Below are 20,978 nucleotides of genomic sequence, written 5' to 3'. Positions count from 1 at the left end.
GCAATGGAATCTATCATAGTCTGATAAAAGGGGCCTTGTGCTGTGTTTGCTGGGATGGTATGGTATAACATCCACTTAGCTATAGATTCCTTCACCATCCCCTTCAGATTTTTCCATGCTCCCTTGATTTTTGGTTGTTTGTTGCCTTTCTTTCTATAAACACCAGGTGCTTGGTGAAGTGCTGGGTCATCTTGTGGTTGTGGAGGCGGAGGGGGAGCTGCCCTCATACTCTGTGATCTTCTAAAGGGATTAGGCAACCTACCTCCTCCACTTGTACCTGCTCCTCCACTACAACTAGCACCAGCTCTAGAGGTACCAGCTCTTCCACTACCACCTACTCTCTGTCTCTCGACTCTCTCCTGATCCTCATGATAACTGGCTCTGCTCATCATCTGTGCTCGTCTCCAATCCCTAGCCTCTCGCTCAGTCTCTATATCATCAGGAATATAGACATCATCACTGTCATCATCATCATTATCACGATGGCTTGATTGGCCTCCCGCTGTACACCTCACTGCTTCCTCAAGATCTACTTTTGCCTTCTTTCTTTGAGCCTTCCTCTTACTCCCTCCCTTAAAGTAATCAATGGCAGCCCTAGATACCTCCACAGGGACCATATGACATGCGACCACTTCAGGAGAATTCCCAGCTAGATGTTGTTTGAGTCTAGTGGCACCACCTCCCAAAAACTGCATGTGACAATAGTTGCATTGGGATTTTCTTTTATCCCCATCAATTGGAGTGCCATGCAACCATCCAACCATGCAATGTCACCCCTAGTGCGTCTGGGTGTGCTCCCCTCCCTCTGGGTCTGAGCCGGCTGCCTCTGCCCCTCTTCCCTCTGGCTCTGTCGTTTACCACGGTTCACCATAATCGGACTAGTTTACTGTTGCATGAATAAAAGACAATTCATTAATCACTGAAGCACATCAATTCTTTTAGTTTAAATGTTTAAGAATTAAGATTTAAGAGCACTAACACAAGAATATAAGTATATAACTATTTAGTATTTTTCCCCTAACCCTCCTATTTTTCTCATATTTAAAAATAATTTTTAAATAAATATTGGCCTAGCACAACAAAATCGAAAAGATATGTAAATGGGCAGCAAATAAGAAGTATGTACAATTTACTTTTATATTTTTCAGTAATTTTAAAACAAAAACCTCATATTTTTTCTTTTTTTTTTTGCTATTTTTTTGAATTTTTTAAATATTTTTTATAATTTCCAAAAATTAAAATAATTAATTATTGGCAGAAAAATATTTTTGACACCATGAGGCCATAGATCGGCCAATGGTGTCTAACATATATTTAATTCATCACCATACAATATACTTTACCCCAATTATTTTTTGATTTTTGTTGTAAATAAATCCAATTTTTGAAGTAGAAAAATAAATAAATAATATATATACTAAAAAAAAATTTCGACACCGTGAAGTCGTAGATCGGCTTTCGGTGTCTAACATATATTTATTTCATCACAAGCAAACATGTTGATCATGCATTTCCCTAACAAAAATCAATTTTGAGAATATGGTTTTACCTGGAATAGTGGAAAGGCTTCACAGATGTGTTAAGAAGTTTGTTCTCCAAGTGATTCCGGCGTAGATGCGGCAAGGATTCAAGTGGGAAGTGGAAGATTGAAGAAGAAATGAGGAAAAACCTTCAAAAACCAAGCAAAAGTGCCAATGGAGAAAAAATGCTCTTTGTTTCTCAGTCTCGGTCGCAATTTCTCGAGATTTTTTCAAAATCTCTAAAAATCTCGAAATCTCGAGAATTTCGATCGAAATTTTGTATTTTTTTGATTCGAGGGGCCATTTCGTTTCGAGAGGGTCGAAATTCTCGAAATTCTCAAAGTCTCGATCAAGATTTCGCGAGATTTTGAATTATGGGAGCAACTAGTTTGATGAATGATTCCATTAGTGACACAAAAAGAGGATATTTCAGATTGAACATACTCCAGAGCATTATCAGACCGAAACACTTTTATAGAAGAATTAAACTGAGTCTTTATTTCATTGCAAAAATTTGGAAACACATTTAAAAATTCTGATCTATCCTTTAAAAGGTACAGCCAAGAAGTCCTAGAATAATCATCCACAAAAGTGACAAAATGCCGAAAACCATGTGTATTACTTGCCCGACAAGGACCCCACACATCTGAATGTACTAATGAAAATAAAGAACTACTACAGGGCAAAGGACGAGGGGGATAAGTAGAGGATCGTGAGCAACACTCTAATCTGATTAAAAGATCTCTGATACCATGTTAGTAAACCAGAACCTTGTAATCAGATCAGAGCATAGAGGGAGAGAAGAAGAGAAGAAAGAAGAAGAGAGGAGAAAGAAGATTACGCAAGTCCCAAGAGGGGAGAGAACCTGCGGACAGAATTGAATAATCTGCTGCAGGTCTGCCCCTAATTTATTAATAATAGCATCTTAATAATAAAAGGACAAGTATGCCCTGGGGGGGGGGGGGAGGCATAAACAGCCGTACAATATAAAGAGGGCAGAACTTGCACCCATGGTACTAAATCTTGTTTCGTTTTGGTGTTTCGGTCTGACCGAAATTTCCGAGATATCGAAATTTCGTCGAAATCTCGGTCGAAATATGGTATTTTTCTGTGGGTGTAAAATGCCAAAAATGACCGAGATTTCCGAAAATTTCGAAACGAGATGACCGAAATTACCGAGATTTTCGAAATTTCCGAAACGAGATGATCAAAATTTTTGAAATTTCATCGAAATTTCCGAAATATTGCATTTTTTCATATCGGACTTGCGTTTCGTTTCGGACAGGTCGAGATACTCGAAATATTCGATATCTCGACCGAAATTTCGCGAGTTTTAGTACTATGCTTGCACCTCAAGTAAGAAGAAAATAGAAACTTGACTTGATAAGTTGCTACATAAAAATAGCAACTACTATAATTAACTGACTGAAATAAATTAGAAACATAATAAGATCTTCACTCCTTCAAGTGGTCCCCACCATAAGTGATATCTGCTAGCACTTGTAGTTCCAAAATTATGTCAATAAAATTGACAATAATGCTCCCCAAGATCTGGGCTGGTCCAACATAAAGTTGGTTGGCTCTATGGCCCATTGGGTTGGTCCATCAATTGGTGAAGTGAACCAGCCCTTATCCCTTGAGTTCCCTTAGTGTATTTCTTGCCAAATAGCTTGGCATCTGCGTCAGACTGAAATCCTATTCTTCTCTTTTCTTCACTTTTCCTGCAAAACCCTTTAAATCATCATTAAGTCCTTTTCCTACTGATCTCAAGCATTCATTTTAATGCAAAAACCCTTAAGAATGGTTGGAGGAGGTGACTAATGCAAGTGTTCTATTTTCAATTTTGGGAGCTAAATCCCTAATTGTTCTGTTTTCAAGTGTTCTATTTTCAATTTTGGGAGCTAAATCCCTAAAATAACAAGCCCAAAACGAGCTTATTTCCGCTTCTGGTCAGACCGGGAAAACTGCTCTAACTTCCTCTTCTGGTATTGGATTGACTATTCCGCATAGTTGTCAAGGCGGCAAAGCGACCCAAGGTGCTGGAGGGATGTCTAAGCACTTAGGCTACAAGGTGCCCTGCCTAGGCATCGCCTGGGCGACCAAGGCGCCCCCAAGTGTTATTTTTTATTTCCTCCTTTTCTAACATTGTTTAGTATGATACAATGTATACTTTATATCATCAAAAATCAACGTTAAGCCACATTAGGTCACATCAAGTCATCAAAAATCAATATTAAGCCACATCAAGTCATCAAAAGTCAACATAGAACTAGGTGACAACAGAACTGAAAACACAAGCTATTGGAAGTTTGAAACAATCAAATATACATTTGGTTTATACTAGTCTCACATTTGGTTTATACTGTTCTTAGAAATATGATCTTAACTATAAGTAATTAAATTGTTCGCGATTTAGAGAAATGTTCTTGTTCTCGTTTGACTAGTTAGATGATTTTATTTTACATGAGACTTTTAGTATTAGGTAGAGCACAAAACCAGCTTTCCAACAAATCCAAAATTGCTTAAATCTGATTTATATTGAAGAAGTTATGTTTCGGTCAAACCTTATTTGGTATGCGCGAATGTTGTCAAAATCGCTTTGAATGAAAATATTATTTTATATATCAAAACAAATGAATATTTTACCCCAGTTTTGGTTTTTAGCAATGTTTTACCATATTTAGATTTATAGAATTTTTAGATTTGAGAAAAACCCCAGCATGAGAAAGTTGAAAATTTTACCTATCGTCGTAAATCCAGTTTTTGTTCTTGAATTGGGGGGTTGACTTTTCATCTTTTTGGAATTTGATTTTTTTAACTATTTTTACTGGATTCAAATAGGGGGTATTTGCTTATTTATGAATAATATCTTAAGTAAATGAAATACCAAATATATAACATTTACTAAAATGATATTTGGCATAAATAAGGGCCAATATCGGGTTCGATACCAATAAAAACTAATATAAGGCAGATGTCGCCTAGGCCCCATCAAAACCGCCTGGACACCTAGGCAGCGCCTAGGCGACGCCTTGATAACTATGCTATTCCGGAGGCATTGGAAAGAAGACTCAAAGATCTACAATGTTCATTTTTTTAGATTCCTTAAATTCTGCCATTGGGACAGCTCAAAATTCCCATGAAGTTTCTGTAAATGCACAACCTGAATTCTGAGCACATGCGTTGCATTTGTTGTTCAGGCCAAATCTCCCTCGTCCGAACTCGGATTGAGATATGATTCCAAAGCCGATGGAGAGATGACTGAAAGAGCTTCAATCTTCATGTTTTGAGCTTCAACTCAGGTTCAGTGTAAGTGGCTCAAATGGAGCCAGAAGTCATTGGACAGGCAGAAACAGTGTTCTGTAAAACTGAATTATCTTCACTGTCTAGACCGTAACTCCTTCACCAAAACTTGGATTGATATGATTCTTGAGGCATTGGAACATTGACTGTGAGATCTAAAAATTTATCTTTGGAGCTTGAACCAAGGTTCTAAATCTCGGTTTCGACCATATCACGGTCGAAACCTTCTACTTTCTCTAGGCTAACTCGAATTTTGGTTTCAAGGCCCAGAAGTTTTTTGGGCCTGATTCTTGTTTTGATGTTTATTTTTGATATTTTGAACCCAATCCATGCAATAGTTTCACATAGAGAACACTCAAAATAATACTTGGGGTTTTGAGCCAAGTTTGATAGTGTATATTCTTCTTGGACATGGTATCAAATAAGGTCTGACCGGAACACAACATCAATATAAATCAGATTGCTTTCCAACAAATCCAAGATTGCTTAAATCTGATTTATATTGAAGGAGTTATGTTCATGTCAAACTTAATTTGGTATGCGCGAATGTTGTTTAAAATCGTTCTAAATGAAAAATAAAATTTTAAACATAAAAACAAATGAATATTTTACCGCTCTTTTGGCTTTTAGTAATGTTTTATCATATTAAGATTATTGAATTTTTAGATTTGAGAAATACCCCAACATTTAAAAGTTGAAAATTGCACCTACCGCCGAAAATCTAATTTTTGTTCTTGAACTAGGGGGTTGACTTTTTATCCTTTTAGAATTTTATTTTTTAAGTATTTTTATTGGATTCAAATGGGGAGGTATTTGCTTATGTATGAATAATATCTTAAGTAAATGAAATCATTTACTTAAATGATATTTAGCATAAATAAGTGCCTGTCCTGGTTTCGAGCCAGGTTTCTTCATGTTTTGATGGGGATAAGTGAATTTATATAGGTTTTCAGGTCGAAAATTCCGAAATTACCGAAATATGGTTGAAATAAGTCGAAACATTGCATTATTTAAACTCTCCTTTCAACTCGTCTCTATCAGCTGCGAAACCGAGATATCTTGGTCGAAACCTGCACTTTCGACCATGATTTAGTTCCATGGCTTCAACAGAATTTTCCTCAAAAACAACTCAAAACTCTCTTGAAGGAACTGCACATGCAAAAGGCCACTGCAAACCATTGCACTTCAACTTCAAGCTGTGCTACATGCCACTTCACTACTGTACTCTAGGCTTTTTTAACACACACCTAGCATACTAAGCTTGACCTGCCTGCACCTCTCAGATACTGTTAAGGGGTAGGGTGTTAGCAATATTGACAACACAACTTAAGCATCTCTGCCTATGATTTACTGCCACACTCTCAGCTGCCCAGCAGCTCACTGACCACCCAGACTGCCACATGCTCAATGACCATCTCTGCGAGACCGAGATATCTCAGTCCAAACTGCAAGTTCGACCGAGATTTAGAACCATGCTTTCCTATTTGTTGGATATGATGCTACTAAGGTATCTGGAAGATATAAGTACGAAATAACATAACAGAGCTCTATAAGATGACTTATGTCATTAACCTTACAACCTGAAATTTTTGTTGAAGTGCTGTAAAGTGCCTGCACTTGATAAGTGTAAGAGAAGCAGTTACATGGATGAAATGCTACTGCATTAAAGGTTGTGACTTGGGAGGTTACGTATTCTTACTAGTTTTCAAAATTAAGATGGGCATGCAAGTGTTGTTAGACTGACATTGTATCTTGTCCTTTAGCTCACCTCTTTGTTGAAACCTTTTGATTTATATCACAAGTAAGATAAATGACATGGGGTATTAATGAATTTTCTCATCGTATTTTTAATGCATCAATACCTTAATATTGTATTCCAGTGGAATTATAAGGGATTGGGAAGTTTCAGGCATGGTCATAACTTCTTGCTAGGCTGATCAAACTGAAATTCTGAGTAAACCAGATGCCCTGGTATTTCAATTCAATTGAATGTCTAGTTGCATTTATTATCTTCGTTTAGGTAGGAACATTCAGTACAAAGAGATCAGAGATTTCTTTTTTGGAAAGCTATTTAAGCAATTCTTGGTTGCTCCTTGTATTATTTCTTTCACTTTTGATTTTGATTTTCTCCTTTCATATCAATTTTTTTATTTGTTTGAGTGGTAGGGATGTATTCAAATCAGGGATAGCTAGTCCGAAAACAAATTCTTTCTATTTTATTTAAGAAATTGATAATGGATTTAAAATATTTGAGATGACTGCCAAGGAACCTGCTTTCCATGTTGGTGACTCCATGTGTGAAGTACTGATACCATCTTCCGAGATCCTAAGGGTCTCCTAATCTTGGGTGGTCCTATTTTTTCCAAATTCCACTCCATAAATCACTGTAGGAGTCTTGGTCTGGATACAGATATTATTTTATTTTTATTGTCTGTGGTTTTTCCTTTTCACCTTTTCGTTTTTAAATTCTTTTCAGTAAAATTTAGTTGATTGAAAATTCCAGTATTAATTTGTTGCAGTGTGCACTATTTTTATGATTGTGCAGCATTTTTAAAAAAAAATTTTAATTCAGAGACAAGCTGCTTATATCTGATTGGTATGTTGGAACTAAGGTTCAAATTAATTGCAGGATCTTGCTCAGCCAAAGTCAGAAGCTAGTCCACCCGATGGTGTTTTAGCAGTTCCCCTCTTGAGGCATCAGGTTTGGGTTCCTTTTTTTAATCCTTTCTAACTGGAGAAACCTATGTTCGTCTGAGGATTGATGCTCGAGTCTAAAAATGGCCACAACCCAAAGGCTAGGCAAATGCCTTGAGACACAATTCATTGGGTCTGATCAGACATAAACCAAAAGTTAATCCACTTTTTCAGCTGTGAACGGTTAGAATCAATGTTTGAAATTTCTGCAAAATTTCACCTAAATTACCGAAATATTGTGAAACTGAAACAAAATGACTGTCAACATAAAAGGTGCAATGTTTGAAATTTCGGCGATATTTTGCTGAAGTTACCGAAATTTCACCAAAACGTTTGGGTTTCAGCAAGGGGTGAAATGCACTAAAAAACTGAAATTTCAAACCTTGGTTAGAATAGGACTGGATAAGGGCCTTACACATATCCTCCAATGGGTGGGGGGAGTCTTTATTCTTAGTTTCTTACCCTATAGGATGGAGTAAAAATTGCATTGTATGGTAGGTAAACTTAAAAATTGCATTGTATGGTAGGCAAACTGGTCAGGCTTGTAAGCTTTAATAAAATTCTTTTAGTCTTTTGACTGTCAACTTAATCCTTGATTTTATATATATATATATATTCTCCCTCAATCAAGCAAGTTCTGCTCTCCCGGATTCTATTTGTACTGTATCTGAAATGATGCTATACTATATATATGCATAATGTATGCAATTCAAAATCTTCCTTTAATATATGGAGTCGTAGAAGTGAAGATTAGTTTTATATATATATATTGGGTGCATCTTGTTGTCACCAAGTAGGTGAATTATAAAACTGTGACCTTGTCTTATTCCCAGTTATTAAAGGCAAGGGTAAAAAGGGGTTATCAATAAAAATTGAAAGTGACTTGTCATTATGAGCTGTCATTGTCTTGGGTGAAATGACAAGATTTACCCTCATTGAAAAAAATTGTGTTGTACTAAAGGGGCAAAAAAGTAAGGTTACAATCTTTTTGTAAACAACCTGGGTGACTATATATAGATATATGTATGTATGTATATATACATGTGTGTGTGTGTGTGTGTGTGTGTGTGTATTGTATGTGAGTGAAAGTTATGCCCTTTAGTTAAATTGTATTGAAGTCTTACTCTTACCCTCCCCATTTAAGCTAAATAATATTATAATTCCACCCTTACCCTCCAGATGAGGTTCAGGTGAGGTGGGTAAACAGGCACCCATTAAGAGCCCTGGGTAGTTGTGACTATTCAATGTAGTAGTTTTCAGATACTGAGGATTATTAGCCATGCTGATGGTCTGCAAACTTAAGTATATGCTTACAAACAACTAACTGGAATGGTTTCACTAGCTGCAATGATGATGATGATGGTGATGGTGGTGGTGATGATGATGGAATGGTTTCACTTATCTGGTATCCTTAAGATGGACCCTTTTGTCTTGTACTTTATTATTTGTGCATGGCTATGCCAAATATTTAACGACAAATCAGAATCATATATTTTCTCCTACTGTTTCTCAAGTCTTGCTCTATCCACCCTGACCAAATTCTAACTAAATTTTTGGGCAGAGAATTGCTTTGTCTTGGATGGTGCAAAAAGAGACAGCTAGCTTACACTGCTCTGGAGGAATCCTTGCTGATGATCAGGTTGATTGTCCAGTGTTTTATTTTTTTATTTTTTAGTAAAAGGCCAATAATGTAAATTGGTACCAAGTTTGACCGTTTTGAGGGTACCTTTCAAAGAGACTATGATTGTCTTTGTTTATGGGCTTACGTAAACGTTGTCTGGCAGGGATTGGGAAAAACGGTATCCACAATTGCACTTATACTTAAGGAAAGATCTCCAGCCTCCAAATTTAGTTCTGTGCCTATGAAACAAGGAGATTCAGAAGCTTTGAACTTGGATGGAGATGATGATGGGGTTCTTCAGCTCGATGGAATGAAGCAAGATGGAGAACCTGGTTGTGGTACAGTGAATAGGACAGCCAAGAGTGAGAATTCTTATGCATTACTGAAGGGGCGGCCCTCTGCTGGGACGCTGGTTGTATGTCCTACGAGTGTCCTTCGGCAGTGGGCTGAGGAACTGCATAATAAGGTCACGACCAAAGCTAATCTTTCTACTCTAGTATACCATGGAACCAATAGAACAAAAGATCCTTACGAACTGGCCAAGTATGATGTTGTGCTTACAACATATTCCATTGTAAGCATGGAGGTTCCAAAGCAGCTTCTTATGGATAAAGATGATGATGAGAAAGGAAAAGATGAAACTCATGGTATGCCACATATGGGACTGTCTAGTAAAAAGCGGAAATATCCTCCAAGTTCTGATAAAAAAGGTCCGAAGCATAAGAAAGGAGCTGATGGTGTGTTGCTTGAATCTGTTTCTCGCCCACTTGCACGGGTTGGATGGTTTAGGGTAGTGTTGGATGAAGCCCAGAGCATTAAGAATTACAGAACTCAAGTGGCAAGAGCCTGCTGGGGACTTCGAGCTAAAAGGAGGTGGTGCTTGTCAGGGACACCTATCCAGAATGCTATTGATGATCTCTATAGTTACTTCAGATTCCTCAGATATGATCCATATGCTGTCTATAAATCATTCTGCTCCATGATAAAGGTACCAGTCACCAAGCATCCAACAACTGGCTACAAGAAGCTGCAAGCTGTCCTTAAAACAATAATGCTACGTCGTACAAAAGGTGACATTAGAGATAACGTTTTCTTTTTGGCTCATGTACTGAATTTATCTTTCATCGATGACAAAGCTGGCAATCTGTATGAATTGGTGTTTTAGTCACAACGATTTGTGGCCTTGTTGAAAGGCATTTCCACCCCATAAGCTGATGGCTTCTCTGCTCGTTATGTTGTTTTCTAGTACTGAACAAATGAACTGTCCAAATTTGATTATGTTTGTTGAACATTTTGATTATGGCATGCTTTTATGCTTTTCTAACCAAGGTTCGAAATTTTGGTTTTGACCTTGGTTGAAAGTTGAAATCGAAATATTTTGGGTTTTGACCGAAATCTGGCCAAAACCCTGCATGTTTCGGTGGTAGGATTTGTTTGACCATTTGCTGGTCAAATGGCCATATTTTGACCTTGGTCCAAGGTCAAAATAAAAATATTTTTGGTTTCAACCAAAACCCTGCATGTTTCAGTGGTTGGATTCGTTTGACCATTTTAGTGGTCGAATGGCCATATTTTGGTTCAAAACTTTAGGGAAACCCTAATTAGGCATCTCTAAATATAAATGGAACCTTTAGATTATTAAAAAACACACCTAAAATGTTAGTTTAGTTTTGTATTCTAGGTTGGCAGTGTATGACATACATCGTATAATTTCTCAAATATAGCCTATGCTATAAAAAACAATTTAGTACTATAACACATAAAATTCAATGAAAACAACTAAAGTATGCATTACAAATGAAGAAAAACCATATATAATATTATAAAAATTCAGTGTTACAAGTACATGTACAAATATACAACTGTTACAACTATCAGTGGACAACTAAGGTGAAACTCCAAAGACCCCTACAAAGTGGTTCCTACAACTCTGTCAATACCACATAGAGTTCCAGGAAAGTTCGTAAGATGACAAAGATTGTTGCCGCCGATGAAATTGTTCCTCTGACTCTATCATAAAAGAAGGCCATGTCATGTTTTTTGGGCTGAATAAAATAATTCATTACCAAAGAGAAGAAGAAAAATTTTCTTCAGCTCCAAAAAGAGGGGGAGAAAAAAGAATCAAAAGCACAAAAAGACCAAAGCCTCAAATAGGGGAGGTAGAGGTTCGAAGAGAGATGGACGAGGTACCCCAGGAAGGCCATGTCATGTTATGTCAGGAGAAACATTCCAAGCATAGTACTATATCTCGTGATATATCGGTATCTCGGGCCTACCGAGATATCCGAAATATCCGAAATTTGGCGAAATTTCGCCGAAATATTGCATTTTTTCTGCAATATTTTGGGAGTCCATCTCGGTGGGTATTTGGCCATATCTAGGCCTGATACTTCATGGACACCCTTATTTAAGCTAAATAAACACATTTAAACCTTCATATTGCAAAAAAAAAAAAATGAACTCAAAGTGGTGTTTTGGGTTTGCACCCTTGATTGACTGTATACGGTCGGACCCTGTTGTATAAAATAGTTAAATACATATTGTTTAAGTACTAAAATACATAATAAGAAATTTAAACAAAGTAATGAAACAAAAATAAAGTCAAATGTAGCCTTTAGCTTAAACTTTAAAGTTTAAACTCATAAAGTCATAAGTGCATAAGTCATAACTCATAAACTTCATAATAGTCAATAGTTCAATACTCAATACATAGTATTTCTTCGAAATTTACCGAAATATACCGAAATGTACCGAAATTTACCGAAATATACTGCTCAATACACAGTATTTCTACGAAATATACTGAAATTTTGCCGAAATTTGAACTTTTTTCATTTCGGAAGCCCATCTCGTCTTGGTAGTGTCGAAATTTACCGAAATTTCGACTATGGATCGCGAAATTTTGTACCATGACTCCAAGTCTATCATAACAGCCTGATGGGTCTCATCATTAACATACTTAAAAAAAAAAGACCGTATCAAGTGCATAAGGCTCCTGCCATTGCAGGGTCTGGGTATGAGAAGATGCTATCCACAAAAAATGACAAACCTTTTGACTGACATCATGAGCAGTGGGGAATGAAGATGATGAAGAGCTATACTGATCAAGCCCACCATACCCGACACTAGATGACTCTGTGGGAAATGAGGGTCATTCCACTGTCCTGGAACTCCATATGCATCATATCCACTACTCATCCTCCTCATTGGTGTAAACCTGCACTGGGCGTTCAGAATACCTGTACATGTGGAAATGCTAAAGGTATATGTAAAATGCATTTTTGAAGCATAAAACACTTTAAATTAGCAATGTATAAACACTAGAAAGGAGTACAAGTATGAAGAGACTAAGTACATTCAATTGGAATTATATTAAGTATGAAGTTTCTTACATGTACTAATAGTTAAACTACAAATAGTTTTGGGCTGGTTCAATCCATGGTTCGAGAACTCAGTTTCGGTACTAATTTTGCCCAGCCAAAAAACTGAGTTGGGCCAAGATCTCGGCGAGTTGGTGGATTTTTTTTTTTTGAACTCGGTTGATGGTTTCGGTGGGTTTTTGACCTAGTTTGGTCATGAAAGTTAGTATACTACCTATTTTGGGCCATTTAAACACAATGACATTATTAGATTGGCCAAAATCAAAGTCCAAATAGGAGTTTGACTTCGGATCCTAGTTTGGTAGGCTACGACGTACTAATAAGCCCTGTTCTACACAGAATTTAGTAATTGAAAGCAATCAAAGCATACAATTAATATAAAACAACTTAACCGTGAGGCCGTAGATCGGCCAGTGGTGTCTAACATATATTTAATTGATCACCATACAATGTACATAACCCCTATTATTTATAGATTTTTGTTATAGGAAAATCAAAATTTTGAAGGAGAAAAATAAAAAAAATAGTATATATTCAGAAAAAAATTTCGACACCATGAGGTTGTAGATCGGCCTCCTGTGTTTGACATATATTAATTTCATCACAAACAAACAAGTATTGATCATGCTTCTTTCAATTAAACATTTTTGGAGAAAATGGTTTTACTTAATAGTGGAAAATCTTCACAAATTTGCTAGGAAGGTTGAATGTTGTGTTCTCCATGTGCTTCCGGAGCAGATGCGACGAAGATTTAAAGGCCGGTACAAGAATCAGCAAAGAGAAGTGAAAGGATGAAAACCAAAGGAGCAAAAAACACAAAAGAGCAGAGCTTGTGAAGTCTCGGTTGAAATTTCGACTGAGACTAACAAGTTTATGTCTTTTATATAAAGCACTTTTGAGTGGAATCTTGATATCTCGCGAGATTTTACTGTCTCAAGATATCGTGAGATGGTTGAAATATGAGTTTTTGTATTTTTTTTATTCGAACCACTGTTTCATTTCGGACAGGTCAAGATACTCGAAATTCTTGAGATCCCGACCGAGTTTTAACGAGTTTTAGTACTATGGTGGGGCTCCCCTCATACTCTGTTCTCTTCGGTAGGGCAACTCCGTTTGCTTCTGTTTCTTCATATCCTGTGCAAAAGAACCACTACCACCAGCCTCTGGTGTAGATGCTCTAGAGCAACCAGTTCCTTTTCCCCTCTCTCTTAACCTACCTTGCTCCTGCATATGTGTAACTTGGCTTGTTGCCGTATCTGTCTTGCCTTTACCTCTATCTCCAAATCAGCATAAATATAATCATCATCACTATTAGAATTAGAGTCACCCATGCTCCTAACTGTCTCTCCAGCATTGCCTCATCAAACTCTTCCCACGCTTTCTATTTATTAAACCTCCTCTATTCCTACCTTCATGAGGGCAGCCATGGCTTTCTGCTCCTCATTAGGGACCTTAAGGCATTGATGCAGATCCTAGCCTCCTCGAATTGAAGAAGCCACCCTAAGCCTAGGGTTTTAGTAGGAGCCTTAGTTTAGTTTATTTTAGTCCTATACTTAGTTTTTATTTTGTGTTTTTAATTGAACCGGTTTAAATTGGCTGCATCCAATTGGTTCAATTGGTCTAATTTAAGTGAAGTGATCCTATTAGCTAAGAGGTTCTTATATCCTATTGGCTAGTAGGGAATCATCTTTTATTTTAAGTAGTTTAAGTTTCTTTTAAGTCATTAGGGTCAATTGAGTCTTTTTATACTTTTTGAATTGTTTTAAAACACTTAATTGTACCTCTCCACGATTTTGGATGGAGATTAAGTTGTAATAGTTTTAGGATTTAGGCCTTTGGCCTCTTATTTAATATGAGATCGTGGGAGAGGCTCCCCCACCTATTATACTTTAAAAAAATCGTTTCTTTAGGCTGCTGTCATGAATGCTGCTGCTTGCTCTTTGAGAGTGTTCCTCGTGGGTAATATCAAGGAGCCCTTGTGAGTCATATCAAGGGTGAGGGCTGGTGGACTCCGGCGACTCCTTGCATCTTGTAGATCGGGAGGTCCTTTTTCTTCAATCAAGCTTCTTCAAGCTACTGTTGTTGCAGATCTGCAAATCCAGTAAGTGTTTACAGCTTCTGCAAGTTATCCTTCTCTTCTTCTTCCCCCCATCTAACCTAATCGGTCCCATAAACCCTAGCTTCTTCTATAATCAGTCCAGCCCTATTCCCTCCACTGTTTGCTTTCAACTTTTAATCACAGCATCATTGAGTCAACCCTTCCACTCGATTGTAGTCTCAAACCCATCTCAATCAAAACCCCAATCCCCTTCCTTCTCCATTAAAACCTAAACCCCTAAAAATCACCCAGACCAATCCAACCATCCAAATGTGCCCATATTACAACCGAAACACCCCTACACTGCCCTTAACACTCGACCTTAAGCTCCAGCCCTAATTCCAGCTCTAAACCCTAAATCTCATCTCCCCCTTCATTCCCAAAACCCGAAACCCTAAACCTAAAATTTCTGAAATTTAAAAACTTATTCAAACCTAACCAAACCTAGTTCATTAAGACCTTTAAAGCTTGCATATTAAAACCCTATAAACCCCATTACTATTAGTTAACCCTAACCCTAATTTCTGTCCTATTTAGCCTAAGCTGCCCCAATCGGCCAGCCTTGTTAGGTGAACCCGTTACCCTGGCTCCTAGTGGGACTTCTCCTACCTAGGACTACATCAAATTGGTATCAAAGCCATGGCTGAACATGGCACCCCTGCTGTGGACCCCACACAATCACCCCCGCCTGATTCCCTTGCTGCAATTATGACTATGCTGCAGAAGTTTTCAACAGACCAACAAGCTCTTGGTAATCGAATGATAGCAATGGAACAAAGGCAAGCTGTGCCTCTTGTAAGCAACCCTCTATATGTAGAGGAGGACAGATTCCAAGTTCATTCTGAAGTACATGGAACTCTGGGAAGGGATGAATATCGTAGAGATCATCTCAGACGTCACAGGGACCACAGAGATCATTCCAGACACGACCGGGATTACAGGGACCGACGTAAACTTGACAGAGATGACTACAGAGAAGATAGGGACAGAACTACAGAAGCACCTCGAGGACCTAACTTTGCGGAATACATGAGATCCTACTTCACTGGAGATGAGGCTACTAATAGGAGGTACGATACACAGAAGGTCAAACTAGAGCTAAAACAGTATAATGGGCATGGTGATCCACAGGTGTTCTATGACTGGCTTGCTGCCCTGGATGATTATTTTGACTGGTATGACTTGCCTGAAGATCGAAAGATGAGATTGGCACGTACCAAATTGATTGGCCCTACCCGAGAATGGTGGCGAAAGACAGAGAGAGATATGGAGCGTGAAGGTAATGCACCTACTAACTGGGAAGATATGAAGTATGATTTGAAAGAGAAATACTTGCCCAGACATTATAGAGCCCAGATGCAAGATCAACTTAACTCCCTACGGCAAGGGACTATGACTGTAGCTGAGTACATGCAGCAGTTCGATGCTCTTTCTTCTTGTACTGACATCAGGGAAAGTAACACTCAGATGCTGTCTCGATTTCGGTTGGGATTGAGATCAGACATTATTAAAGCTATTGGAGTTGTTGACGTTCTGGACATCAAGGACTGTTTCGAGAAGGCATTGAAGGCTGAAGAATTATTGGCTGGAAATAGAAGATTTGATTCCTCCATTGAAGGTACCAACATAACTTTTTCAGCATTCAAGTCTACTACCAATGGTCACAATCGAGTTGGAAACTCTGCTGCTGGTCCTACTCGATCAGGCTACTCTGTTGGTAGTTCTTCCCGCCCTACAGCCCCTCCCTGTGCTGATCATAAAGGTAAAGCTCCCATGGACAGCAATGAACCCCACAACTGTTTCCACTGCAATGAGCTTGGGCACTATGCCAAAGATTGCCCACAAAAGCATAGGCCTGTTAATGTGGCTGCCAAGGCAGAGGAAACCCCTGAAGGGAACGATGAGCAAGGTATATATGCACTACCCCTTGATAGTGATGACGACTTAGAACGTTACCTTGAGGATATATATGGTGGTGCTCGAGGTGTCCATACGATTGCGCCAGTTCTCATGGATGATGTGGTTGATTGTGACGAGGTAATTGGGAGCATTTCACAGGGAGACAATGACAAGCAATTTGCTGTTCTTGAAGAAGTGGAGCTCAATGAGAAGGTTATCAATATTGAAGACCCTATGGAGGTTGAACACATTGATTTTGTGATGCCCCCTTGGTTCTTCGAAGAGAAGGCTCCACGACTTGAAGACCATATTCCCACTGTTCTGACCTCAACAGAATTCTGCCAGGGAAGTGTTGAAGCTGCTGCCCACATGTTGCTTCCTCCTCATCATCACAAGGTTCGTGGACGAGTTTCTTCACACAAGCATAGTTACTTGGACTCCCACTGATGATGTCAACAAGCTCAGCCCCAAGTTGCCAGAGTATTGCATGGATTTCACCCATTCATCGGAGATGAATGTTTCTAAGTCGGGGAGAGTTAATGCAGATCCTAGCCTCCTCGAATTGAAGAAGCCACCCTCAGCCTAGGTTTTAGTAGGAGCCTTAGTTTAGTTTATTTTAGTCCTATACTTAGTTTTTATTTTGTGTTTTTAATTGAACCGGTTTAAATTGGTTGCATCCAATTGGTTCAATTGGTTTAATTTAAGTGAAGTGATCCTATTGGCTAAGAGGTTCTTATATCCTATTGGCTAGTAGGGAATCATCTTTTATTTTAAGTAGTTTAAGTTTCTTTTAAGTCATTAGGGTCAATTGAGTCTTTTTATACTTTTTGAATTGTTTTAAAACACTTAATTGTACCTCTCCACGATTTTGGATGGAGATTAAGTTGTAATAGTTTTAGGATTTAGGCCTTTGGCCTCTTATTTAATATGAGATCGTGGGAGAGGCTCCCCCACCTATTATACTTTAAAAAAATCGTTTCTTTAGGCTGCTGTCATGAATGCTGCTGCTTGCTCTTTGAGAGTGTTCCTTGTGGGTAATATCAAGGAGCCCTTGTGAGTCATATCAAGGGTGAGGGCTGGTGGACTCCGGTGACTCCTTGCATCTTGTAGATCGGGAGGTCCTTTTTCTTCAATCAAGCTTCTTCAAGCTACTGTTGTTGCAGATCTGCAAATCCAATAAGTGTTTATAGCTTCTGCAAGTTATCCTTCTCTTCTTCTTCCCCCCATCTAATCTAATCGATCCCATAAACCCTAGCTTCTTCTATAATCAGTTCAGCCCTATTCCCTCCACTATTTGCCTTCAAATTTTAATCACTGCATCATTGAGTCAACCCTTCCACTCGATTGTAGTCTCAAACCCATGTCCTCAATCAAAACCCTAATCCCCTTCCTTCTCCATTAAAACCTAAACCCCTAAAGATCACCCAGACCAATCCAACCATCCAAATCTGCCCATATTACAACCGAAACACCCCTACACTGCCCTTAACACTCGACCTTAAGCTCCAGCCCTAATTTCAGCTCTAAACCCTAAATCTCATCTCCCCCTTCATTCCCAAAACCCGAAACCCTGAACCTAAAATTTCTGAAATTTAAAAACTTATTCAAACCTAACCAAACCTAGTTCATTAAGACCTTTAAAACCTGCATATTAAAACCCTATAAACCCATTACTATTAGTTAACCCTAACCCTAATTTCTGTCCTATTTAGCCTATGCTGCCCCAATCGGCCAGCCTTGTTAGGTGAACCCGTTACCCTGGCTCCTAGTGGGACTTCTCCTATCTAGGACTACATCAGGCATTTGGCCACATCCTTGTATCCACTTGCCGGATTCCACTTTAGTCTAGTGGCCCCACCTCCCATGATCTTCTTCCTAAGTTCCATTATAACTATTTTATTATTTCCAATGGGTACACCATGCTCCATGCTATATCTCCCCCATCTCCCTTAGCAATCGTGATGTACTTTTTTTACATTGTTGCAACAAAAAGTGTCACATTATTAAGTTTTCTACATCAATTAAAAATCCTATGACAACAATAAAGTTAACTCCTAATTTTTACTTAACTCTTAGGTATATTTTTAATTAAAACTCAGTTTTTTTTTTAAATAATAATCTCCTAATTGACCTAGGTCTAAGTATGGACGTTAATCACCATTTTGACTTGAAAAGACAAAAACCAAAACTTTCAGAACTTTTTTTTTTTATTTTTCAAACCAAAACATAATATTTTTCATTATGTTTTTGACTTTATAAATTATTTAATATTTTCTTAAATGTAAAAAAGAAAAATGGCAGAAAAAACGCAATACAATAAAGCCGTAGATTGGCCAATGGTGTCAAACATATATAAAATGGTGCCCCAACCAATGTATATTAATCCTTTTTCTTTTCAAGTTTTTGTTTAAAGAAAATTAATTTTTTAAACCAGAAGGTTTTAAAAATAATTTAAACCTAAAATTAAGGGTGCGTCTGTTTGTAACCAAGAAGTTTACAAACAGAATTTGTAACCGGACTTTGCTTCCCCCCAAATATAATGTATTTTTACATGGATTGAAGGGCACATAATGTAATTTCACACTTACATGATAACTTTCTTTTTTTTTTGGGTTTTTCTTCGTCCCGATTCCATCGCTGCCGTGAAATCTCTGTTTCCGAAATGGCCTGAACCTCCCCTACCCAAGTGACGAGTAAGAATCCCCAAACAGCAACAGATTTAGAAGTTATTACAGATAAGCTATTCGGTCACAAATGCGGTTGCAGATGAAACCAAACCCACTGGAGAGGCTCAATGATGTTTTTCATCTCGATGAACTGAACGGAAACTAGTACAGGATTCCTCGACTTAATTTTTTTGAAATCAAAGGTAATTTTGATCGACCAGATGGTTCTGAATCTCCTTGCTGCGCTGGGCTCATTTTTTTAAATAGGTTTTCAATGTAATGGCCTTGGAGATACCAGCAGAAAAAGGATGTGGTAGTCAACCCATTATTTGCAGAACCTTCATACTTTAGTGGTTTAGTGGTTAATCGTTGTTGCAGTCCATTGGAAGCTGCCTGGGATAGAGCGCCATTTCGAGAAGGTTCGAGCCAGGGATGGAAATTGCATCGTTACTTTTTTTTTTACCTCGCAAACAACAACGATGTCCTCATACGGTAAGGCTTGTTCACTAAACTTATACTCACCAGTGGCTCATACGGTAATGATGTCCTCACGAAAGCTGGCTCGTGTTTTCAGAAACAAAGTGAGGAAAAAGAAGAGAGACTAGGAGAGCCTAATTATCTATTTCGTTGCAAATAAAATCTGCGACTCCTCAGTGAGAATGAGTAGACAATGTGAAGAAGGTGGCTCTAATGGCAATGCAGGTGATGTTTGCAGAATTTAATCCAGCATTTTTTATTGAGAAAGCGACTAATAGTTCGTTATTTAAAAAATGGATATTGATCTCTTTCTCTCTCTTGCGATATCCAGCCCAGTTGAGGCAGTTGAGGTGGCCATTAGGATTGTCATTGATGCCACCAATCAAGGCATGGTGGCCGATTTGATTTACGCCGTTTCCATGTGCTAATTTTCTATGTCATTGGACTGCTACGGCAATACCTTCATCCCAGCCATGGTCAGGAACTTCGCTGAAGCCATTAATGGCTTCCATTGTGAATTGAGTTATCCTATGGTTCGTCCAGTGCCGTTCAGCGTGTCGAGGAATGCCTCTCGCCTGCTATCTTCCTCTCTACTATCGCTAGTATTACCACAACCATTGCCTCTCGCTGCTATCGAAACCTGACAGATTGCCTGATGTGGCAATGATTGGGAAATAGAGTTGGGAGAACCAAAAGGGGAGAGGGGGTGCCGAAGATGGAGAAGGGTAGAGGGAGAGGGGGAGAGACCCGAAGAGGGGAAGTTATGAAAACATCCCTACTTAAAAAAAATAGTGTACATAAAATTAGGGGTAACATGGGAAGTAAAATATGGTTACCACTTACAACTATAAGTTGTAACTGGGATGGTAACAAACAGCTTTACCCTAAAATTAAATCTGACTTTGCGAAGTCGTAAATCGGTCTACAATATCTAACATATAAATAATTGACGCCCAATCACTAAATATTGACCATATTTTTTACAAAAAAATGACTAATCTTCAACAAATCTCGCTCAAATACAGAAAATTGTCGTTGTAGATGTGTTGTAGTAGTCTCCAACATGTTGGTCCACCAAGATTTGTAGGAGTTTTGACCAAAGAACACAAAAAATGGGGTATTTTGGCACCAGGGTCAAGACCAGTGGAACCTAATGTATACCTCAAAATTTGAATCTTCAACAATTCTTGCTCAAATACAGAAAATTGTCATTGTAGATGTGTTGTAGTAGTCTCCAATATGTTCCACCAAGATTTGTAGGAGATTTGGCCAAAGAACACAAAAAATGAGGTTTTTTGGCACCAGGGTCAAAATCAGGGG

The 20,978-nt window shown here is 38.2% G+C and overlaps 1 protein-coding gene across 4 annotated transcripts in view; it reads left to right on the top strand.

The window, feature by feature from the left end:
- The window catches only part of LOC122663226 (helicase-like transcription factor CHR28), a 115,226-nt gene that overhangs the window by 62,106 nt on the left and 32,142 nt on the right, over positions 1–20,978 (top strand). For all 4 annotated transcript variants that reach the window (XM_043858931.1, XM_043858929.1, XM_043858923.1 and 1 more), the window contains 3 exons: positions 7,453–7,524; positions 9,079–9,156; positions 9,302–10,208. In XM_043858931.1, coding sequence (XP_043714866.1) covers positions 7,453–7,524; positions 9,079–9,156; positions 9,302–10,208 — 1,057 coding nt within the window. The remainder of the gene's footprint in view (positions 1–7,452; positions 7,525–9,078; positions 9,157–9,301; positions 10,209–20,978) is intronic.

Source organism: Telopea speciosissima, chromosome 1 (assembly GCF_018873765.1).
Source record: "Telopea speciosissima isolate NSW1024214 ecotype Mountain lineage chromosome 1, Tspe_v1, whole genome shotgun sequence".
NCBI classification, from domain to species: Eukaryota; Viridiplantae; Streptophyta; class Magnoliopsida; order Proteales; family Proteaceae; genus Telopea; species Telopea speciosissima.
This window is presented reverse-complemented; position numbering and strand designations above follow the sequence as displayed.